Source organism: Prionailurus bengalensis, chromosome E3 (assembly GCF_016509475.1).
Source record: "Prionailurus bengalensis isolate Pbe53 chromosome E3, Fcat_Pben_1.1_paternal_pri, whole genome shotgun sequence".
Taxonomy (NCBI): Eukaryota; Metazoa; Chordata; class Mammalia; order Carnivora; family Felidae; genus Prionailurus; species Prionailurus bengalensis.
Window position 1 is genome coordinate 23791297 of NC_057357.1, and position 25278 is coordinate 23816574.

General features: G+C 47.3%; 1 protein-coding gene across 1 annotated transcript in view; it reads right to left on the reverse strand.

Moving 5' to 3' along the window:
- Positions 1-772: 772 nt before the first annotated feature.
- HS3ST2 (heparan sulfate-glucosamine 3-sulfotransferase 2) overlaps positions 773-25278 on the reverse strand; it is a 94048-nt gene continuing 69542 nt past the window's right edge. Inside the window, exon 2 of the mRNA XM_043560300.1 lies at positions 773-2155. Within this exon, the coding sequence (XP_043416235.1) occupies positions 1537-2155 (619 nt within the window). The 3' untranslated portion in view covers positions 773-1536. The remainder of the gene's footprint in view (positions 2156-25278) is intronic.

Here is a 25278-nt window from a genome sequence, read left to right on the forward strand (position 1 = left end):
GGAGAGGAAGTATTCCAGGCAAAGGCTTAAGACAGTTAAGAAAGACTGAAGAGAGTTAAGAAAAGGCACGGAGTTCTGAGAGTTGGAACACAGCGAGAGGGTAGAGAAGGGGATGATGCAGAAACTATAGTTGGGGTTGTCTTGGGCCCCATGCTGGAGGATTTGAGCTTTATTCTGAGGTCCCAGTACACACCCAAGGCAGGGTTGGGAACTCACACGCCAACAGGGGCCAGGCAGAGCATGTCCATCAGTGAGGTGGGCCACGTGGGGATTGAAGCTTGGGGAGCACAGGCTTCATCCAAAGGCGGCAACCGACTGTTGCCAAGTTCCCGTTAAAAAATAAATGGAAATCCCTATTTTTATATGAACACTCCCAAGTTTCAAATGTTGGAGATTGTTCCAAAATATCGTGCTGGCCAAGTAAAAACATCTGACATCCCATCAGTCCCTGGGCTTCTAGTTTGGCACTTCAGATATAAAGCTTAAGCAGAGAGCTGACAGACTTCTGTTTCAGAAAGAGACTGTCTGCACAGGTCTCCACATGATGTTTCTGCAGCAGCCTCTGCCAGCAAGAACCTTCTCTCCCCATTCCCCATCTTTACGCCCTTGCTTCTTGTCCACGTGGTTTGTGCATCCCTCGCTGCCCTCCCGGAGCGTGCCCGCCCCCCGCCCCTCTCCGGGACCCTCCTCAGCACTGACCCCTTGTCTTACACAGGAGGAGCCGAATGAATGAGCTGTGCTCCAGGCCTGGCTTACAGAGAAGAGCCCAGCATTAAGGACACGAGAGAGCCATATTTATTTCACATGGACAAGCATGATTCCTTCGCATGCCGAACATGAAAGCTCGCGTGAGGCAAGTACCCGTAACAGCAGAATTAATGTGCTTTTGTCCATGGGGAGCAGGGTGGGTCACAAAGTGGTTTTTCAAAGACAGTTACCCTTCAAGCAGAGTGGAGACCACAGGCTTTGAAATCTCTGGTTTATTTCATCATCAGAGGGTCTGTCTCCTAGGAGTGGCCAGGGAGTGCTTCGGGCTCTACAATGTCTCGATGAGCGGCTAAGGTCAGGAGGAAGAGGATGGTCTCCTATCCCACCCCCCAGGGAGGCTAGGGAGAGTGAAGCTCAGAGGGGAGGTACATGCCACTCGGAATTAGCAAGCCCCCTCCGGGGTGGACAGTGACAGGGGCAGACTGCTGTGTCTGCAGCAACAGAACCATCACCACTTACAGGATCTATCATAATCAGAAGATCTGCTCTTAAAGCAGTTTCCCAAGGCCTCTCGTGGGCGGAAGGGAAATGATTCGGAATGGACTGGCCATGCCAGAAGCAGGTCAGCTTTGCCGAGACAGACTGGGGAGAGTTAGTGGCAGGGACCCCCCCGGTCTCGTGGCCTTAGCTGGGCTTCCCAGTTCCAGGATGATGGAACCCGAGCTGGGAGAGGGGGCTGGAGCGTGGGTCTGCCTGGGGCCGAGGCTCACAGGCTGGACGGGCAAACCCCACGGAGGAGACGAGGAGGAGCCCTTGCATGTCGGTGGCTCACTCCCACCTGAAGTCCTGTCCAACAGTTTCATAAAATTTAATATTATAAGGTCTATAAAATTCCCGCAGCTGGTCTATCACTTCAGGGTCGATCTGTACATGAGTTCTGCCTTTCGATTTGCCCAGGCACCGAGGCAGGAGGCTCGATTCTGTTTTTCTCAAGCAAGGGAAGCCTTTGGTCTTGTTGAAGTAGAAGTGCTTGTCCGTGATGAACCTCTTGATGCCCAGAAAGTCCTGGACCCGGCCCATCTCGCCGGCCGGGTCGGTGATGAGGCGCTCGCCGCTGACGAAGTGGATCTGAGCCAGGGGGAAGTAGCGCAGCCAGCTCTCCAGATGCAGCACATACATGCCAATGCGGATGGCGTTCCACGACACGTCCACCTGGCCCAGCGTGCGGTTGCGGAACGAGAGGCCCTCGAAGGTGGGGATGTCCGGCTTCTTGGAGAGCGTCTGCGTGTAATCCGAGATGGCGCGGGTCACCGGGTTCCGCACGACCACGATCAGCTTGGTGTCTCGGGACATGTTGAAGATGCGTCGGGGGGCCTCCTGGGTGACGAAGTAGCTGGGCGTCTTCTCCAGAGTGATCTGGCTCTCGAGGGTCCGGGGCATCAGGCTCCTGTGGGGCAGAAGCAGCGCAGGGTCAGATCATTTCCCTACACCCTGCTCCCTAGTGGAGCCCCCCCCCCCCACCCCCCGACCTCGGTGACATTGGAGGTCCGCCTGCATTCACCTGGTAAGGAACCCACTTTAAGAACTAGTCTTTCAGCAGGCTTGACGTTTACAATAGTACACCACGGCCTATAATCGCTACGCTGTATTAGATCTCCAGTGAGGGACCCACTTCAACTCATGCTGGTTGTTTAAACAATTCTTTAACAGGTTTGCTTTCAGAGAGGAAACAACCTAAATGTTCATCAGTATGGGTTAAATAAATGATAGAACAGCCAGTTAATAGAATCAGGTGGATCTGTGTGTACAAATAGGGAATGGGTTCCAAGGTACGGTGTTAAATAGGCAAGATATATATAGCACATTCACCTCAGGAAGGATACACAAGAAACAATAAAAACGTTTGTTTCTGGGGGGAGTCTTGAGGTGGGGGCAGAGTGAGAAGGTGAGGGATAAGTGTTTTTTTTTTTAAGTAGGCTTCACCCCAGTGGAAAGCCCTACAGTATAGGGCTTGAACTCATGACCCTGAGATCAAGATCTAACCTGAGATCAAGAGGTGGACACCTGACTGACTGAGTCCCCAGGTGCCCCAAGAATTACTTTTTGTCTAAAAAGCAATTTTTATTTTTTGTATTTGTATTTTATGCTACTTGAAAATTTTAATGTCGTTTATTACATATTCAAAAATATATTTAGTAGGAAGCTACTAAATATTATTCCGGTGAAAGATAGTTCTCCAAATATATTAAGAAAACCTTTTTGGGGCAAGTCTTGTATGAATAACAAGTGTTTTAGAAATGCCTTCTGATGTCTTTTTCTGCTGGAACACATCTGAAATACATCCTCGGCATAAGCCTGAAATAGCACGGAACTCCAGTCCTGTCGTGCCCTCAGCAGGAAGTCAGGTGATGCAACCTCTTGCTCCCTTACTTTTTAATTCCCTGGTTGTGCTTAAGACTTTAAGGGATGATGGTGGGAAGCTCTGAAGTCTCCTTCCCAGATGTGTCTCCTTCAAGCCTTGCTGGAGGGGAACACCCTTGGCTCCCAGTTTCTACCTCTTTCTGAAGGTCGTGTTTTGCACATTAGACCACCCAAAGAATTTTTTTTAAAAATGCAGATGTCTGGGACCCGTCTTAGATGAACTAATGAGAAATTTATGGGGTGGGTACTTTTCAGAAGCTCTTCAGATAGTTCCAGTGTGGAGGCAGAGTTGAGAACCACCACATCTTTTCCCCACCGTGACTCACCAACCCCCAAAGCATTCATCATCTTCACCTTCCTCTGGCTCACACATTCCTAGTTCCTGGTCTTCTTCCCAGGTCCCATCATCATCTCCATCCAATCACCCAGCTTCACAGTTCTTTAACCCAAGTCTCCATTTTTCTCCTTCCGTTTGGCAGCTCCTCCTCATGGCCATACCTTGGGTCTTGTCATTGGAATTGACCTAGTTCTGAAATGGTTCTCTCTGAAATTCCACTCTAGTACCATGGGATGGGCCAAACGGTGACCCTCTGAAAGACATGTCCACTCAGAACCTCCGAATGTGACCTTATTTTTGGAAAAAGAGTCCGCAGATAGAAGTTAGTTAAGGATCTCGAGATGAGGCCATCCTGAATCCGGTGGGCCCTAATCCAATGAGCAGTAAGTAGCCTTACAAGAGACAAGCAGGGGTGAAGAGAGAAGGTAATGTAAAGATGAAAGCAGAGTGCGGAGTGATATACGTACAAGCTGAGAAATGCCAAGGATTCTGGCAACCACCACAAGCTAGTCGTTTTAAACCACCCCGTCTGTGGTCATGTGTTATGGCAGCCACAGGAAACTAATACAGGCTATACCCTTATTTCTTCCTACCTTTATTTAACACAGTCTCAAACTCACTATACCTGATCTTGAAATTCATCTGACTCTCTCTGATTTCATGTTCCTCCATGCCTGCTCCGGACCCATGAATAACTTGCAATAGCGTCACGGTCATGAGCATCCTCCTCCTCGTCCACTTCCTTGTACTCTGTGTTCTCCCATCGCTAGCAATGTGTCCTTCCAACCTTTCATTCTCTCCCATTCTGTCCTGGGGATGACAAACAGCAGCAAAGGAAACCAGTGACCCTGACAGCTGGATCCTTGATATGCTTATGAATTCTAGCTTCAGTTGAACTCTCAAACACTGCTCATTTTTTATATATTTACCTCTCAAGTTCGTCAAAGTGCTCTACCTTCTCACCATGAGCTCCCAACTCGACCCCTGTTCCTCCGCATCAACACACAGCTAGTCTCCACCACTTACACATCAGCTCCTTCAACCTTCCTCTCGTCCACCTTCAGACTGTTACCTGCACCCATCCTGCACCCCTCCCGCTGGTCTTGGAGGACAAGGTGGCCTCCCCTGTCCACCTGTGCTCCTAGATCTTTGCCCCTGGTGCTTTCCCCGCAAACCTGCACATTACCCCCGGAACCTTCAAATTCACCGGGTACCTGACGGGCTGACACGACTGGTATCTCGTTTCCAGGCTCAAGGTCCATAACGGACCCTTGTGAGTTGGAAGTTTGAGATTTATCAACAGGGAGTAGGCCATTCGTTTTTAACAACAGGATAGCGTCATTAGCAAACAATCAGAAGTACACATGACTAGAATTCTTTGGCTGGATTTTCTTAGAAATGTGGCTGTATTATATTATGACCTGACCCACACTGTAAATAGGTGTTGGCCTTAAGGACAAAAGCAGATGACATTATATAGATGTGACTGCATTTATTTGTAAAACTTTTGAAAAATATTTATTTTTGAGAGAGAGAGAGAGAGCGCGTGAGGGGAAGAGGGCAGATAGGGAGACACAGAATCTGAAGCAGGCTCCAGACTCTGAGCTGACAGCACAGAGCCTGATTTGGGGCTTGAACTCACGAACCGTGAGATCATGACCTGAGCCAAAGTCGAACGCTTAACTGACTGAGCCACCCAGGTGCCCCGTGATGGTGCATTTAAAGTTAAGGACTTTCCAGGGGCACCTGGGTGGCTCAGTCAGTTAAATGTCTGACTTCGGGCTCACGGTTCGTGAGTTCAAGCCCCGCATCAGGCTCTGTGCTGTCAGCTCAGAGTCTGGAGCCTGCTTCAGATTCTGTGTCTCCCTCTCTCTCTGACCCTCCCCTGCTCTCACTCTCTCTCTCTCAAAAATAAGTATTAAGGACTTTCCAAACCCTATGGGGGTTATTGATATAAAGGTTTTCTGCAACACCAAAAAGTTGACCTGACAAGCTACTAAACAGATTTCTTTGCATTACCCTTTAAGACACTAAAGGATACCCGAGAGAGGAAGCGCAGGTACGGCGTTTCCCAAGCTTATCTAAGGATACTTTTGCCAGGAACACCAGCGAATGTCTCTCTCTGTTACCAGTTTGGGAAATTCTGCCCAATTCCAGTGATCTCCGGAGAACCACATCATTCCCCCAGCTGTCCCCCAAACAGAAGCTCCACCTTGCCAATTCCTCACTGGCATATCGGCTGCAAAACGGGATCGCGCAGCCCTGATCACACCACGAGTCGCACGGCTCCTGTGCACTGCCATTTTCTCCATCCCTTACCTGTTTCTCCTGGGGTCGCTAGCGTCGAGTGCGGGGGGCCTGTGCGAGCATAATGTGCAAGAGACTCCACATGCCTCATTGCTCTTTGCACAGGCAGGTGTTGGGGGCATCGGACTTTTCCTAGAGGCTCATTTTTCCTCCTCATGTCATTGTATAAATTCTGCTTACCTGTTTCCGGCCGCTAAAAACAGCTGAACTTTTCTCTCTCAGCTTCGGCCTCCTTTCTTTACACTGTGGCTCTGCAAAAGTGACTGGAAGAACTAACACTCCCAGTCTGGACTCACTCACCTCCCATCTGTTATTTTAACCTGCTCCGCGGCAATTTTCCTACATCTGGCAACAGCCCCCAGATTTCTCTTGGAGGAACTACCCCTCCTGCTTTGGATTAAAATCTTGGCAGGCCCGGGGGTGGGTGCGTGACTGGAGTTAAGACGATCAGTGCCAATTGTGTCATGAAGACTAAACACGTATCTTTCGGACTGGAAACCGTTGGGCTGAATCCTCCAACCAGGCACGGGAGCCTGGAAGCTACCTCACCGGCCTCTGCCTCCAAGTCCCTGTGGCCGTCTTCACGCTCACCCCGTCCGAGACCCGGTTCTTCCGCTTTCTTCCGGGCCCTGTGAGTCCCTACGTGTCCTTCCGATAAAGGATTACTAGTTGAAGTCAGTGAGAGTTGGTTTCTGGTGCTGGCGCCCTGAGAATGCAAATCTTATCTTTTACAACCCGGCTTCCTCTCTGTGGAGGCCACGCTCCCCTAAACTCCATGAGGGCAGGGAGCCATTCTGGATCTTCCCAAGGGTCTAACTCGCACTCCCCCGACTCCCCGCGATCTCCCAGGCCGACCTCACTCCTCCCCCGGCCTTTAACCGCCACTGAGGAGCTGCTGACTCACAGGTCTGTAACTGCCGATCCAACTCGCCCATACTCCAGACTGGGACGCCCAACCCACTGCAGACTGGACACCTCACCTCAACAACGGAACTCCCCATTTTCCTCCCCAAACTCACTTCTCTCTTTTGCCTGTCCTTGCAGATGATGTCACCGAGAACCCACTCACAAAGCAGAAAACGTTCACAGTCATTCTTGACTCCTTCTCGCATCTAATGTTCTTCGTTCCGGAAAGTTCTCAAGTAGGCCCTGCCTCTCCCAGCCCGCTCACACAGCCTCAGGCTCTTGTCATATATTTCTGCCTGACCTCCAGGCTTCCGCTCTCTCTTCCCTTTCAGTCTGTTCCGCATCTTATGTCCACCAGGGAAATCTCTCTAAAGCAAATCCAATCTTATCAGTGACCAACTCTTCTTTTGAATAAAGCTCGTATTCCTTGACTTGGTACTTAAGGCCACTGCCTTGACTTTCTAGAATTAATATCTTGCCACGTCCTGGCAACCCAATGCTCATGTCATGCTGAATACAAGATCCACTCCCCAGAGCATGCCATGTGCTTTTGCAACTTGCTGAGTTTTTTGTTTTTAAGACTCTGGATCGTCTTTCTTTGTCTCTCTCACTCTAGTGAACACTGACTCATCTCTCCAAGCCCGAACCAAAAGTCACACCCTCTGTGAACCCTTTCTTGTAATTTCATGACATTTGGTGCATCCAACTGCCAGCACCCTCATCCCATTGTGCAGAACTTAGCAGATATGCATTCACTTATATCACCACATTGTCAGCAACTTGGGCATGTTTCTCATTTGTTTTTGCCTTCCTAGCACAATACCCAGCAAACCACAGGTGCTCAGTAAATGGGTCAAAGATCCAGTGTCAAAGGCAAGTGCCTATTGAGAGGTCATCTTGAGTCCTCCCAAGTTACCAGTGTTAGTTCAGGAAGCACAGCCTTTTCTGGGCATTCTGGCCTTGGGCAGAGGACGGTTTCAGTAGACAGTCCTGGGGAGGGGGGATCACGGTGCCATTTTCAAGATTTTATCAAGGCCACAGGCACTCAGGCACAGAGACTGAGGGAGGTCCAGGCTCTGCTTCAACCTAACCTCCATATCTAAGAAGGTGAAATGACATGTAAGAAGGAACACATCTTGTGCCCTTTCTGGTTTGCTACCTACACCCTGTCCTTCGCCCCGGACTCCCACGGTGATGGGTGAGAACCCAGCTGTGGTCAGTCTGCAGTGAGGCTAGGGGCGTGGGGGGTAAAGTCATGCTGCCCACTGGGACCTCCTGCAGGGTTTTTGGAGATATTTAAATGGCCAGACCCCACACCAGACTATTTAAATCAGAAACTCTGGAAGTGGCCCTGGACTCCTGCAGTTTGAAAGCCCTTCAGATGATCCCAGTGGCTCACCAGGGCCAAGAACCACTGTTGCTTTAGCCACTTAGCCTTGAATACAGTTGTTCACGAGTATTAACTGGGGTGCACATTACAGAAAAAAAGTCCCAGGCCCCTCCCCTGTACATTCTGATTCAGTGGGTTCCCCATGATTCTTACCATCAGAAAAGTTTGGGAAGCGCAGCCTTATTAAAATGGGCTCTCACAAATAATGTGATTATGCTCATTACTCTCTAATATATGTTTACTTGTATGTTAGGCCTCTGCCCATCCCCGCCCCTAACCACTATTCTCTTGTAAGTTCTAAGAGAATCGGGTTGATGTCGGTCTTGTTCCCTACTCTCAGCACCAAGAAGACTGGCGGGTGGTAGGGGGTACAGAAAAACAGAAAGTTAGGGCTTTAATCCGGGAAGAGTGAGGAAGAAGCCATTTGTAAGTGCCACTGGAGACGTGGGCCTCTTCCCCATGCAGACAAAGTCTGTACTCTTACCTACTTCCTCAGGGAAAATCACAGACTTCCTGAGGACCCTACCAAAGAAAAAGAAAAAAACATCTAACTCTTTTGGCAGCTTGAGGCTGGAAAGGGTTTTTTTTTGTTTTGTTTTTGTTTTTTTTACACCTACCCCGTGGGGCAGAGACCACTCCCTGGGCCCCCACTGTCCACACAAGAGACATCCTATGCGTGTCCGCATACGGGAGCCTCAGCAGGGCCTCCCTGGGAACTTGGAGTACGAGCACACCTCTGATCATTACCGAGAGGATTCTCTGGAAGATTTCATTTTCTACTAAATCTGTGCACTCCATGTATGTGTTCTGGAAGCCTGGCTGCCTGGGGGACTTGGGTGATTTATTAGCTCCTAACTGGGCAACAGGCTCCTTGAAAATCATTGCAGTCTCCAGGGGGATAATTAAGAGTGGAAGAGGAGGAAAAAGGCTTTATTGCAGGAAACCGGTTCTTAAAACAAAACCTGCCAATCCCCCGTGTGCTGAGCCCAGCGCAGGCACAGCACCTGTGGCCGTTTCTCCTCATCTGGTTGAGAAGAGAAATGACCACTTCCTTCCAGGTCCATGGCCCGAATCCTCACACTTAGGTGACCCTGGAGCAAAACATGAAGTCCCAGCTTGAACTCCATCAACCATTCTTCACTGCTCACAGGATAAAGGCCTTGACAGGATTTCTGTGGCTCTTCTTAATCTGGCCCATGGCCACCTGGGCGGCCAGCGTGGTCTATTCAAGGCTCTCCCCACAAGACTCTATTTCGTGCTAAGGGACCGTTTACACATCGTATCCTTTGGGCAACGTCCCCTGCAGCCTGTTGGGCGAAACTTCAGCTCTCAACTCATCACCTCCACCAGGGAGCCTTCCAGGCCCCCCTTCTTTTCCCCTTCCTGGAAGACTTAGGCATTTGCTACACTTGCGATTTTGTGGTGTGTCTGCTACGGATACATGATCTGTGTCTATCAGAGCCCTAGAGTGTAAGGTCATGGAAGGCAGGCATCATGACTGTCACGTCTCTACATTGACAATGCTTATCCTACATCTGGTATGCACTCATGTATTCAAGCATTATTAGGCACCTACTGTATGCAAGAGATACAAAGATAAGCAAGCCTCTATCCTCCGGGAGTTAACACAGCCTTGTGGAAACAGGGGTGGGGGGAGGGTCCTCATTTCCCAGTGGGAGGGGCCCCTACCTGAACTTGGCTCCCTACGAGGGCTGTGGGGGAGGGGGCGCAGGGAGGAGGGTTTCTTTTCTCTGGCAAGAGGGCCTATGCCCGAACCCACTTTTTCCTACAGGCCATCAAGGTGCTGGGCAGTGGGCTTTCCCAGATAACTCCTGGGAGCAGCTGGCATCTCCTGTAAACAGCAGCCTGCCTGGTGTCCCAGTAGTGTGATTACCCCCCACCTGGCAGGGCTGTTCCCCCATAAGAAGAGAAGTTGATGGAGGTGTGGGGGCAGAGTCCCTTCCCTGGAGCATAAACCCAGTCTAGCCAGGCCCTGGCACATCTCTCAGTGTGACGGTCAGAAAACAGTAACCCCACACTTGCCTCTTCTATTGCGACCCTTGGTGTGCAAGTTTCCCCAGTAAAGACTATTCTTTCTTCCACTCCTCGTGCATTGGGGAATTTGTCCGGGGTCCTGCCATGTGACAGACCAGAAAAGGACCCTCCTTATGTGATACACAGAGATGTTCACGGGGCAGTGGGCTACTCTAGGGGCTGGTTGTGACTATGGGATTTGGAGTCAAAGAGCCCTGAGTTTGAGTCCTGTCCCTTGCTACCCACAGAAATGGGGTACAGCTTATTTCTCCGAGCATATAATGTGCTCCAGGCTCATCCACGCTGTGACAAGCGGCAGGGCTTCTTTCCTTTTATGTGGTTGAGGGGAATAAGTCTCACACGGAAAGACAAATACCGTATGATTCCCTATGTAGAACTTAGAGAACCAGAGAGTAGAACAGGGGATGCCAGGGGAGGAGGGAGGGTGCCAGGGGGAGACGTTAGTGAAAGGGTACCCACTTCCAGTTAGAAGATGAATTAAGTCCCGGGGATCTAATTACAGCATGGTGACTCCAGTTAACAATACTCTATTGTACACTTGAAATTTGCCAAGAGAGTAGATCTTAAGTCTCAGTGCACAGACACACACACGCGTGCACACGCTGGGCAACTACATGAGGTGATGGATATGTTAATTAACTTGATTGTGGTAATCATTTCACAACGTACACATGTATGAAATCCTCACATTCTGTATCTTTTTAAAAAAAATGAGGCAACAAGGGGCGCCTGGGTGGCTCAGTAAGTTAAGCCTCTGACTGGCTCAGGTCATGATCTCACAGTTCGTGAGTTCGAGACCCACAATGGGCTCTGTGCTGACAGCTCAGAGCTTGGAGTCTGCTTCAGATTCTGTGTCTCCCTCTCTCTCTGCCCCTTCCCCACTCACACTCCTTCTCTCAAAAATAAACATTAAAATACAAAAGAAGGCAACACACATTGGCTGTCCATACGGTCTGCTTATGACTTTTTCCTTCAGATTCACATGTTGAAGCCCTAACCCCAGCCCCCAATGTGATGGTCTCTGGAAGTGGGGCCTGTGGGAGGTAAGGAGGTCATGAGAGTGGAGTTCTCACAAATGGGCTTAGTGCTGTTATGAGGAGAGAAACAAGAAAGAGGATCTCTTCCCACTCCCATAATATGTAAGGATCCAGCAAGAAGGCGGCCGTCTGCAAACCAGAAAGAGAACTCTCACCAGGAAGCAAATTGGCCGGCATTCTGATCTTGGACTTGTAGCCTCCATAATGGAGAGAAGTAAACAAATGCCTGTTGCTGAAGCCCCCCTACCCCTCCACGGTAGTGTTGTCACAGCAGCCCAAGCTGACAGAGACGCGGTCACTGACTCCCTGGACATAAGCTAGCGCCTGCTGCACAGTGGCCGGGGGGCCCAAGCGGTTCTCGGCTCTACGGGAAAACTGCCTCCCTCCGTCTATACGTGAACTCCAAGAGGCCGCCACCCTCACTATTCCTGCTTGCGGGCAGAGGAAACTGGGGCACCGAGAACCAACGTCATCGCCAAAGCAACAGCAAGTTGCAGAATCTGGATTCAAGTGTGACTCTAACACTAGAAGAAAACGTGAGAACATAAAATTAATCTTGGCACAAGGACAGCCTTTCTAAGCATGAGACAAAAATCATGAAGCAAGAAGCTGAAAAGTTAGACCTCGTGAAAAATGCAAGTCTCCGGGATGGGGGGAAAAACCCACCACAAATAAAATAGAAGGAAAAGGACCCCCTGGAAAAATACTTGCAGCATGCAAGACAGGGAAACGATGGGATGACTTCATCTATATTGTTTCAAAGTTCTGGTAAATCAATCAGAAAAGGAGAACCAGCCGGTAGAAGAAAGGCCCACAGGTCACAAGAAGAGTTAATAATAAAAGAGCTCGAATTAAAATAAATACATGAAAAGATACTCTCCATCTCTCGCAATGTTAAATGCAAATTAAAACCATGATGAGGGGTACCTGGGTAGCTCAGTCGGTTGAGCCTCCGACTTTGGCTCAGGTCATGATCTCACGGCTGGTGGGTTCGAGCCCTGCATCGGGCTCTGTGCTGACAGCTCAGAGCCTGGGGCCTGCTTCTGATTCTGTGTCTCCCTCTCTCTCTGCCCCTCCCCCCCTCACGCTAGGTTTCTCTCTCTCTCTCAAAAATAAACATTAAAAATTTTTCAAAAAAAACATGATGAGATATTACTCACTTTTAACACTGGAAAAATATATTTTTAAAAATGATAACAGTTACTGCTGGCAACGTGTTGAACTAACAAGTACTCTCCAATATCCGTAGGAGTGTTGATGGGTGTGGTCTTCAGGAGGGCAAGTAGAGGTTGCCTTGCCAAATGCAAAACTCACCCTTTATTTTTTTAGGCTTATTTGAGAGAGTGAGCGCGCACGCACACGAGCAGGGTAGAGGGAGAGAGAATCCCAAGCAGGTTCCGAGCTGTCAACGCAGAGCCTGATGCAGCACTCGAACCCTGAGCCGAAATCAAGAGTCGGATGATTAACAGACTGAGCCACCCAGGTGCCCTAAAATGCACCCTCCAATCCAGCAATTCCACTTCTGGAAATTTTCTTTACAGGCGGGTGAAGGCCTGTGTGCATGGATGTTTGCTGCAGCATCTGGGACAGAGATGGGGAGACCTGACCAAAGACCCCTGCTCCTCCCCCCAGAGCAGAGCTGTTTCTAGAGGGCAGCTGCCCAGCCAAGGACCACATTTCCCAGCACCCAATGCATCTGTGAGGGGCGCTGCACCTGGTTCCTGCCGCGGACAGTGAGTAGAAACACAGTGTGCGACCTTTAGCCAGGCTCTGTGCTGTGCTCACAAGGTAGATGCATCCCTCTCACTGTCCCTTCTGTCCACTAGCTGAGTGCGGGGAACCCCTGAGGTCCCAGAAGAGGGATGGACTGTAGTGCAGAATGGGACCTTATTTCCACCTTTCCCTTTCTGCTGCTCAGTGGGTTTTTCTCTGCCATAACCATGTGTTCTTTGTAGTTAAAAAAAACCCCAAAAACAACTAGCTAATTAAAAATGACGTTAAAAAGTCTCCATTGATACCATTTAGGAAGAAGATGGCCTGGATGGTAGCGGTTTTGTGCGGCAGGCCGGGGGGGGGGTGGGGGGGAAGGAAGCGTGTTTGGAGGAGCCGAGGTGTGGGTGGGAAGCAAGGCTGTGGGAGGCCCAGAATGTTCAGCTCCGCTCTCAAGAGGGAGGAAGTGTGGCCTGGGTGTTGGATGAATGGTTTTTGCTGCTGCGTGTATAGCTCGGTAAGTTTCCAGGCAACTGGACCTCAATTTCTCAGGGACCATGTGTGGCCAGCCTGGCCTGACCGTGGGGACACTATCAGGGCGCCTTCTGGGGGTAACTCCAGATCCCCACCTTCTTTCTCAGTCTGGGCTTGGCTCCTTCCCTACACTTAAGCCCACCTTCCCTTCTCCTTGGGGGTGGGTCCCTTCAATCAGTGCTTTTCATACTTTGATGTGCATCCTCTGAGCCACCTGGGGGTCTTGCTGGAATGCACGTTCTGATCGGGGAAGGCTAGGGAGGGGGCCTGAGATTCTGCATTGCTGACCGGCTCTGCACTGAGGCTGACCTGCTGGTCCGTGGACCACAGTGTGGGTAGCAAGGTCTTACAGGAGTCGTGGTGACACTGGCATAGAGGGCATCTCAGTGAACCTGTAATCAGTGGAATCAGCTAATTCTTTTTCTATTGACTTAGTTCTTTAATTTAAAAGTTAAAAAAAATATTTAATTTTGAGAAACAGAGTGAGAGAGCAGTGAGGGGTGGAGAGATAGGGGGACAGAGGATCTGAAGCAGCTCCACAGGGACAGCACAGAGCCCGACGTGGGGCTCGAACTTACAAAACACAAGATCACCACCTGAGCTGAAGGCAGACGCTTAACCGACCGAGCCACCCAGGCGCCCCTATTTATTTAGTTTTTATTGAGATATAACCGGCATGTAACATTGTATCAGCTTCAAGGTGCAACGTGACTCGCCACAGGTATACGTTGCAAAACGATCGCCGCAATGAGTCCACTTAACATCCATCACTAACACGCTGACAAAAATTTTCCCCTGATGAGACCTTCTACGGTCTCATCTCTTAGCCAGCTCTCAGATGTACAGTATTAACTGCAGTCACGTGCTGTAGCGTCCCAGTCTTTTTGATTTTTGAAAAGCTAATCATCTATCCCTTCACCAACCCCACCGCCACAGTCCTACGTATCTCCTCCTCTCCCCAAAGTTCTTGAAATAAAGCTCCACTTCGTCTCCTCACACTCGCCCCCAACTTGTCCCATCTGCCACCCACCCTGTGACCCCATGAGGCGGTGCTGAGTCCACCCCCAAGAGGCAATCCCAATTTTGTCCCGGTCTCGTCACATTTCTCTGTGGCATCGGAGGCGCCCACTCCCTATTTCGTGAGAAACATGGTTTTTTTCTTGGCTTCAGGAACACTCTTTTGGTCTCCTCCATACGTATTTCAGTTCTTTTCCCTCGGCTTACCATTTGCCTCCTCGTGTCTCAGTCGATGACTCCACGGACCACCAGGCGCCCAGGCCACCCCCACATCTGATCCAGTCTCCTCTGACACCGGCCCCAGGCGGCTCAGGACCACACAGCTTGCTCATCCAAGCTCACAGCTGCAGGGAGCAGATCCGCCCTTCTCTCGAGTGAGGCGCTAGCTTCCAGTACCCCTTCTGAGCCAGCTCGCTCTCCTGTGACCCCGGCATCCAGGAAGCGGGACAGTACCTGGGGGCTACGCCAAGCGGTGCCAAGGCTACCGGTGATGGTACCGAGTGGTGGCTTAGGGGATCCTCACTCCCCTCGGTCTCTCAAAGACAATCTAGGTGAAAAGACACGGGGAGGGGAGCACCGCCCGAGGGCGTCTGAAACCTGCACGGCAACTCCGCTAAGAGTGCGCCCGACCGGGGCCTCGGCACAGCCGGCCGTTCCGCCCCGCTCCTCTGGCCCGGCCACTCGCCCGCTCTGCACAGCGGCTGCTCCTGACCTTTCTCACTCCGTGCCAACCACCAAAGCCTGCCCTTTCCTGCCCCTCTCTGCAGATGAGCTTGCACATGGCTTTGCTCTCCTGCTGCCAAACGCATGAGGTTTTCCACAGTGACCAGCCCCAGGTTGAGGCTGGAGGTGGTCTGCCCAGGGGCTTTCTGCTGCCCCTGTCCCCACCTCCACCTCCCAGTGTTCCCTGCCTGCGGTGTCCATGGAGCCTCCACCCTGCTCCACCTGGGCCCGGATCCATTTTAAGGACCTTTCAGCCCCTACCAGCTCTGAATGCTTCCCAGGCATCTGCAAACTCCCAACCAATGACTGGATGAGTCAGTGAGGTTTGTTTGTTTTTGTTTTTGTTTTTTTAACACCACGCTTTATAATCTACCACTCCAGCGTCCCGGGGCTCCTAAGTTTGGCAGGGAGAGTTGCCAGCCTGCCCCACTTCCTGCGGCGTAACATTGCCCCCTCGTGGGAGGTGAGCCAACGGCAGCTGTTGGAGTGAACCCCCTGCTGCCTCTCGGCAAGTCCCTGTTGCTCCCCTGGGAGGAATCAGCCCCGACAGGAGTCCTTTCCATTTTGTCTCCCACACGTGCAAGTGTCTCAGAATACATTAAGCTCCATGGCTGCAGAGGGTGAGCTGGGGCCGGCTTTCTGATCATGCGGGGGGCAAGGAAAGAAAGCAGTGGGCAGAGCGGCTGGCAATCAGCTGCTCAAATATCATCCAGACCCCTGATGTGCCCAACGCCTCATGTATGATTACTGAGTCACCAGTACTTCTGCAGGGTTCAAGGCCTGCCCAAACCGCACCAACCCGGATTCTTGTCCAGGCTGTGGTGCTCAACGGTTCAGCCCTGCTTTTCAGATCTGGAAAGCACTCAGGATGCCCCACACGAGGCGCGGGCAGGCACTCCTAAAGCCCCAATCCTACCTCTTCCTCCCCTCAGCATCCGCCCGGGACACTTTCCCCTGGTCTTCCCATGGCTCAGTCCTTTTCATTCTCCCGTCTCTGTTCAAATGTCTCCACTCCCTAAACCCCATGGTTTCTTTCCCGCAGAGTCCTAAGCAGAATCTGTAATCATCTTGCTTATCTGTTTGTATATCTAATGCCTTTTTCCCCAGCTGGCCTGCAAACCCCATTGGTAAAGGGTGGTGTCGTCCTTGGTGACTGTGGTATCTTTGGTCCTTGTCACCGTGCCATCCCATCACAGGCAGCCAGAAGAGAAGGACTCATGCTGATCGAATGGAGCACATGGGTAGGAATCAAAGCCCAAATCAAGAAGACCTAAACTCCTTAAGGAAATCTCAAGGATTTCTGTTCTAAAGAGCAGCTGGAGGTCTTGGGAAAAGGTTTCCCAAAGTGTAGTCACTTCTCACCTGTGGTGTGCAAGGGATTCGTGGGCGGAGCTTACATTTTTTTACAGGTACGTGTTTAATGTATGTTAGAAAACTGGAGGTAAGACATCACCTTTATTTCGCAGATGTCACTGCTGAGGATGAGGCTTAAATATGAGCCTTATATGAGGATGAGGCGGAAAATGTGAACTGATCTAAAGACGAATGTTAAGTAAGTGACAGTACAGATGGCACATGAACATGAAAAAAAAGCTCATCTTTCAATGACTAGAGTTTGGGAACCTCTGGCTCAATGCAATGTTGGCAGGGCCAAAGGGAATCCAAGCCAGGGTAATGTGGAGATATACTCAGTCGACAAATAATTATGGAGCACCTACTGTTTGCTAGCCACGTGCCATTGTGCTGAGGCATGGCTCTAAGTAAAACAGGTGAAGCGTGAAGCCTCTGGTCTGGTGGAAGAGATATGGACAAATAAATACAGAATTACTACACGGGGTGAAGGGAAAGGAATTGAGTGGCTAGACATCTGAGCAGAAGGTCAAGAGGTGAGCATAGGCTTGGATGAAAAGACACAGGATGGGAGGGAAAGACAACAGGTTAAGAAAAACTGGGTATGGGTGAGGTAAGATTGTCCTGCAGAGAAGCTAAAAATGCTTTAGTAAATGACACTTGGTAGCAGTCAAGAGCAGACCTAATGGGGGCGCCTGGGTGGCTCAGTTGGTTAAGTGTCTGACCACAGATTTCGACTCAGGTCACGATCCAACAGGTTCGTGAGTTCCAGCCCCGCCATCGGGTTCCTCGTGCTGACAGTGTGGAGCCTGCTTAGGATTCTCTCTCTCTGCCCCTCCTGTGCACACACTCTATCTTTTTCTCTCTCTCAAGATAAATAAATAAACTAAAAAAAGAGGCTGGGGGGAGCAGACCTAGTGACACAGAAAATAAAAATCAGAGCACACTTGAGCTTGATCTTGAGCTTCTCAAGGAAGGGTCCACAGGATTGAACTGATGCGGGAGAAGGCAACATGGAAGGCAGAGTTGTCATAAGCGACACCCAGTCTGTGATGTTGCTGAAGAGGAAACCTGAAACAAACTGGACAGAGCAACAGGCTGAGACTTCATTAAAGAGACGTTTCTGGAGATAAAAGATGGCTATCCGGGCAGATCAAAAGCCCAGTTTAGTCTTAACGAGATAAAACCCACATCTAGGAAAGCACCCATCCACCCATCATCTATCTGTACAAACACACATCAGGCTAAACATTTTAAGTTACACAAAATTGCAAAAGTTCTTGAAGTATTATAGGTACCCAAAATGGATAAAGCAAACAAAATGGGTTTTTTACAAATTCAAGCCAGACGAGGACCTTGCAGCAGCACTAAGTGCTAGCAAAACACAGATTATCATCCAGAGAGTTTTTCAGGGGGAAGAAAAATTGTGACTCTCAGTACTTGGCCAATTTGCTTGTGAAGGCAAAAGCAAAGCATTACAAGATGTGCAACAGCTTGAAAAGCATTCCACCTTGCTCTCCAGAAAGTTCCTTGAAATGAAAGCAATGACCTAAGTCGTGGTGAGAAAGCATTTGAGACTCGGGAGGTAGGGCATAAAAGGGCAACCATTGGGAGCAAACAAGTGCGAATCCCAGATAACCAATAAATTTAGCTCCTGTTATCGTGGTTTTTCTTTAAAAAATATAAACAATAATTTATACCTCCATAAAGTTAAAAATCAGTAGTCTGACAAATCAAATCTAATATCCCAGATTAAATTAACCAAGAAGTTGGTGACAGAGGAAGGAGTGGGGGGAGCAGAATGGAAGGATATGAGGCTTTTTCCCAAAGGGCACTGCCTACTCACGTGCCGTATGAGAGCAGAGTAAAACGAACAAGTAAAAACAGGACATGGGCCTTCCAAAACATCAGAAAATAAGAAAGCAAAGCAAATGCAGCTCATATAACAAAAGAGGTGGGAAAGGAAAGCCAGGGGGAAAAAAAAACCAGCCAAAACTGTAGAGCCAGATGACAGAAGTGTTCAAGTAGGAACACTTGCGTTACTATTAAAAATTACTGAAAATAGGCTAAACACCACAATTTTTTGAAATGACAATAATGAAGATTTCTCATTCTAAAATAAAACCTAGTCATATTCGTGTTTCAAGACCACCCCAGGACACAAGGACAGAAACGTTTTCTATGAAAATGGGAGAGGTTCAGATACATCAGGGAAATGCCAGTCTAAAGAGAGCCAGAGTCATGAAATTAGTACCAGGAAAAGCAGACTCCAAGCCAAAGACGTTAAATGAGACAAAGGGTGTCATTTAATGTCAATAATGGGCTCAAGTCCTAGTAGGACTGCTGCAGAACACGGTGAAGCAAGCACAGTGTTCATCTCCACTCCCTCTCGGGTCACCACTAAATTGATAACGAATGGATAAAAAATATAAAGTCCACATATTAAGGGAAGGGTGAGGACTTGGTGGCAGACAATAGACATATTTTTGAAAAAAAAATTTCTTAACATTCATTCATTTTTTTTTTTTTTTAGAGAGGTGGGGGGGTGGTGTGCAGAGAGAGAGGGAGACACAGGATCTGAAGCAGGCTCCAGGCTCTGAGCTGTCAGCACAGAGCCGGGTGTGGGGCTCGAACTCACGAACCGTGAGATCATGACCTGAGCCGAACAAAGTCAGACACTTAACTGACTGAGGCACCCAGGCCCCGAGACATATTTTTGGAAGAAGGGAGGCTGAGCGTGAGGGGTATTGGAAGAGACAGCCAAAATGTAAGGCTGTGAGGTGGGGAGGGTATCACTAATGAGAAGAAAGTGGATTCTTGCCACAGAATTTTCTGGATTTGGAGGCACCAAGAGCCTAGTGGGGCGAGAGGCACAGGCAAACATACAGTCGGTGTTAGAGGCGGTGTTAGAAGCAGCAGCCACATTGCAGACCTCTTCCCCAGCCCTACAGCCAGGCCACTGCCCTGCTCCTGGAGGGGGCAAGATTATGCTTGGGAACCAGGAGCCAGCAGCCCCAGACGCTGGCACGGTGGAAGGGGGCAGGACGCTGGCCAGAACGTGGGCAGGCAGGCCCATCTACCCCAGGCTGACAAGCGGAAGCTCCCTGACCAGTAGAGATTTCGAGTAGTATCTACCAAAGCATAATTTATTAAAAGAAAAGCTGTCACGTCCCATTGAGATCCATTATCATTACATTTAATACAAAATCATAATTCAGCGCAGAAATAGGTCAGAAGAAAAAATGATCATCTCAACAGATTCCAGAAAGGCGCTTAGTAAATTCAACATCCATTGCTAATCAAGAAAAAGATAATCTTCAGAAACCAGGAAGGCTGCTTCTTTAACATGAAAAAAGGACATCCACTAGCATATTGAAGGATGAAATCATACCAACATTGAGAGCCATGGGGCAGGTATGGCTCTAAGTACCTTCACATGTATTATCTCATTTAAACCTCACCACAGTATCACCAGGTAGGTATTTGTATTAATCTTATTATTCATGTAAAGAAATTTGGCACAGAGAAGTAACCTGCCCAAAGACCCAAGGCACTGACTGGTGAAGCCAGGATATAAACCCAGGCATTTGAATCTAGTGACTCTGTGCTGGTGACCCACAGACTGTGAGTCTCATTAAAGTTAGGCAAGAGAAAGATGCCTGCTAACACGATTAATATTTAATATTGTTCTATAATTTATAGACAGTTCAATTAAAACGTTAATAAATGGAGAGATGGGAAGTCATAACGTTAGAAAGACATCCATTCTTCTCAAATTAATCTATAAATCAAATGTAATAGCAATCTAAATCCCAAGGGGATTTAAAAAATTGAATTTGACATTACAATTACCAAGTTTCTTTTGGATGAATAAATTAAAGATAAGAGCTAATGCATTGTGCTGGAAGGAAAAATCATGGGCAGGAAACTCAATGCCATACAGTACACATTATGAAGCTGTACTAATTAAAACAGTGTGGTTCTGGCTTGTGAATAGGCAAATGGATGAACAGAATCTGAAATCAGAAATAAGCAACGCAGTAAAGGTGGCATTTCAAGTCAGCTGGGAAATTATGGTTCATGGGAACACTGTGGGGGCAATCAGCGAATCGTCTGGGAAAAAATGGAATCAGGTTTCTTCATTTACACCTACACCAGGGTGAATTCAGGATCAATGAAGTAATTCAAAGGGAAAAAGAAAACAACGCTGTCAGGGATGAAAATATCAGTAATATGTAGGGGCGCCTGGGTGGCTGAGTCGATTAAGTGTCCGACTCCTGGTTTTGGCTCAGGTCGTGATCTCATGGTTCACAAGATCAAGCCCTGCCATCAGGCTCTATGCTGGCAGCACAGAGCCTGCTTGGGATTCTTTCTCTCCCTCTCTCTCTCTCTGCCCCTCCTCTGCTCATCCTCTCTGTCAAAATAAATAAATAAACATTAAAAAAATCAGTAAATATGTGTATATTGAGAACTGGGAAGGCTTTATACCCATAATACCAAAGGAAGAAAGCAAAGAAAAAGACTTTAATATGACCACATAAAAATTTTAAAGTTTTGGGAGACAAAAAAAAGTCACCATAAGGGGAAATAAAATGCAAAGGAATAAATGTGTTCTGTATATAACAGATAAATATTTAATACCTTTAATAGAGTTTTATAAATCAGTAAGGAAAACACCCTACTAGAAAACAGAGCAAAAGGTACAATTCCTGAAAGAAGACATAAAATTGGAGAAATATTAAAATTCATCAGGTATCAAAGAAATCCAAATTCAATCCAAAGAAGATAGCATTTTGACCTATCACAAAATTAAGAATTATTTAGTGTTAGCCACAGTGAGCAGAAATATGCATCTCGTACAATGCTAGGATTGCAAATAAGTTTAAATTTTATGGAAGGCACTCTTTAGAATTTATCTGATCAAAATGTTAAGATATTTACAGGCAGATATGTATTTTAAGGATGTGCAACATGGTATCTGTTTACAGATGTAAAACTGGAAACACCCTAAATGTTATGCAATATTAGGCTGGTTTAAATGATGGTATACGCGTTTAATGAAATGCTACGCTGTGATTATATATAATGTTTCAGAAAATAAGACATGGGGAAAAGACATGGAGCTGGTTTTAAAGTGGTAGGTAAGACAAAGAAGTTAGAAAATACTACATACACATGATAGCTGTCTCCCCGTGCGTGTGCACGCGTGCATACTGGGATATTAAAAGGAAGGGCACGGTTATTACCCCATGATATTCTGGTATTCTCTACTCCCAACTAAATGTAAAAATACATAACCTGCCGTTTGGGATGACTTTTCCTGAAAGATGTGCAGAACAAGCCTGTTCTTTGATATTCATAGAAAACCCATCCCCACTTGGCTCCCAAAGCATTTACGAAATTTAAATAAGAAAATGCAGTATAGAGCAAGAGTCCAATTCAGCCAAATAACTTATAACAGTAACTTCAAAATGAAAATAAGGAGTAGAGGCATGGACTATACTGGATGACACAGAAGAATATCAGGGTGAGCCTCCAGGAAGGGAAACTGAAGGGCTAAGGGCTGGGAGGTAACTCATTTTCCATTACATATCTTTTTTGTATCCTTTGACTTTTTTTTTAATTTAATTTTTTTTTTTTTTGGCGGGGTGGGGGTGGGGGTAGAGAGAGAGAGGGAGACATAGAATCCGAAGCAGGCTCCAGGCTCTGAGCTGTCAGCACAGAGCTCGATGTGGGGCTCGAACTCACGAACCATGAGATCATGACCTGAGCTGAAGTCGGACGCTTAGCTGACTGAGCCACCCAGGCGCCCCTGATGTTTTTTTGTCAAATGCATTTTTTTTCCCAATGAAGAGTGCAGAAGAGGAAAAATACAGGCTTTGGAGCCAGGCATGTCTAAGTTTGAATCTCCGTTTTGCCACTCACTCGTGTACAGCTCTGGGAAAGTCACTAACCTCTCTCTGAGCCTCAGCTTTCCCATTAAAGGGGGAGAAAATAAAACTTGGTCGCAGGATTGTGCAAAGGATTGGAGATGATGCATGGCAATGTGCCAGTGTGTTGGCCTGGTGCATAGTAGGTGCTTGCTAGTTGTTATTAAGGTGAATCTCGTACCTGCCTGAGACTGTAGGGAGAGCCAGAGAAGAATCTAATTATCCATGCTGGAACAAAGCCAGGATACCTGAGTCTTGCAAAACATGCTGTTGAATGTTCAATCAAGATATATAAGTACACACAGCCGCGGAACATACCCAGTGCCTTCCCCCAGGATTTGGGAAGTAAAATGCATTTTACCATGGTACATCTGCTCGTTTTTTAAAATTCCACAACTAATTAACCAGAATCCTCATCAGCAATCTCCTTGTGGATTAACGAAACATGTCAGCAAACCCTGGCCCTTTTCTGTTAAACACAGGCGATTTCTTCTACCCACTAGTGCCGCCAGCAAGATGCAGAATGCCTGGGGATTTGAACAGAAAACAAAATCCAACTTTTACTAAACTCACTGGAAGACATGTCTCGTGCCATAGGTCATTGTGATAGCTCCTTAAAATTAGGAAGGCACAATAACTTAGCAATTAAATCCCCAGACTCTGGAGTCTGATTGAGATGACTTCTAATTGATCACCTCTTAACTGAGAAGTCACTGACACTGAAGTTACTTGACGCTCTGTAAGCCTCAGTTTTCTCGTCTGTGAAATGGGGCCAATTATGGGACTTCCCTCATAAGATTATTCTAATAATTAAAGGTAAAGATGGCTAGGAATTAAATGTATACCATTAATTAAATCAATGGTGCTGGGCAAGGCTTCAAAAACATGTTAACAAAACAGAAATATGTACTTTTGCATTAGAAGATCCAGGGCAGGGTAGTGTCCTCACGAATGCAATGGAGAGAAAGATGTATGACGTGTCTACAAAAAGATGTACGTAGCTTTTCGACACAAGATGTATGTAGCTGTGCTCTCTTTAAGGAACTCTGTAAATAAATATCTCCAAGACAAAAAGGAAAGAAAACTGTTTAAAGGTATGATTCCACTATAAGAAAGCCATTTCCTGAAACTAATGTAATACTGTGTGTCACTATACTTCAATAAAAAAACAAAAACACAAACATTTCAATGGTTTCAAGGGGGAAAAATAAGGCTATGCTCCTTTAAGAATAAAACCCCTTTAGAAAACCCCAAAGTCTGGCTATTATTGTGATTATCTAATGGGATCGCTCATATATCAACATTTTCAAGGGATGGGATGTCATATAGATGTGATTGTTATTTAACTCTACACACTTATTAGAAAAGTAATTTACTGATTAGTCAGGAGGTCAAAGGAGAGATGTCAGAAGCTTTTTTTTCCCTTTCTGATTATATAAGACTGTCTTCAGGGAGACATAGGTTTTTCCTTATAATACTAAGAATCTTGAAATGGAAGAAGGTAGGCACTATTTAACTGTTATATCTTCAAACCAAACCTAAAAATAGTCATTGCTCCAAAGGCAGCTCTTTAGTCTGATTTATTTTTACTTACTTTTATTTTATTGTTTATTTATTTTTGAGAGAGACATAGAATATGACGAGGGGAGGGTCAGAGAGTGAGGGAGACACAGATTCCGAAGCAGGCTCCAGGCTCCGAGCTGTCAGCACAGAGCCTGATGCAGGGCTCGAACTCACGGACTGTGAGATCATGACCTGAGCTGAAGTCCGACGCTTAACTGACTGAGCCACCCAGGAGCTCCATGTTTTATTTTTATTTTTAAAGAAATATATTTGTCAAAAGTCCATCATTACCCAACTGGGAGCCTTTCCCGTACAGTCAGGAATGAGACAAGGATGTCCACTCTCACCAATTCATTTCAACATAGTACTGAAGTCCTAGCCACAGAAATAAGGCAACAAAAAGAAATAAAAGGTATCCAAATTGGTAAGAAAAAATAAAATTTTTACTATTTGCAGATGACATGAAACTATACAGAGAAAACCCGAAGGACTCCACCAAAAAACTGCTAGAACTGATAAAGGAATTGAGTGAAGTCACAGGATACAAAATCTGTCTACAGAAATCTGTTGCATTTCTACACACCAATAATGAAGCAGCAGAAAGAGAAATTCACAATCCCATTTACAACTGCACCAAAAATAATAAGCTACCTAGGGATAAACCTAACCAAAGAGATGAAGACCTGTACTCTGAGACACTCCATGCTCATGAATTAGAAGAACAAATACTGTTAAAATGTCTATAGTACTCAAAGCAATCTACATATTTAACACAGTCCCTATCAAAATACCAACGGCATTTTTCACATAACGAGAACAAACAATCCTAAAATTTGTATGGAACCACCAAAGACCCTGAATAGCCAAAGCAATCTTGAAAAAGAAAAGCAGAGTTGGAGGCATCACAATTTCACACTTGAAGGAACACCACAGAATTGTAGTAATCGGAGGTGTATGGGTGGCTCAGTTGAGCGTATGACTCTTGATTTGGGCTCAGGTCATGGTGCCAGGGTCATGGGATTTGAGCCCTGTGTTGGGCTCCACGCTGAGCATGGAGCCTGTTGGGATTCTCTCTCTCTCCCTCCCCACCCCCCTCACTTGTACTCTCTCTCTCTCAAAACCAAAATTTTAATTTAAGAAAACCTGTAGTAATTAAAACAGTATGGTGCTGGCACAAAAATAGACACATAGATCAACTAGAAAAGCCAGAAATTAACCCACATTTATATGGTCAATTAATCTTTGACAAAGCAGGAAAGACTAATGGAAAAAGACAGTCTCTTCAACAAA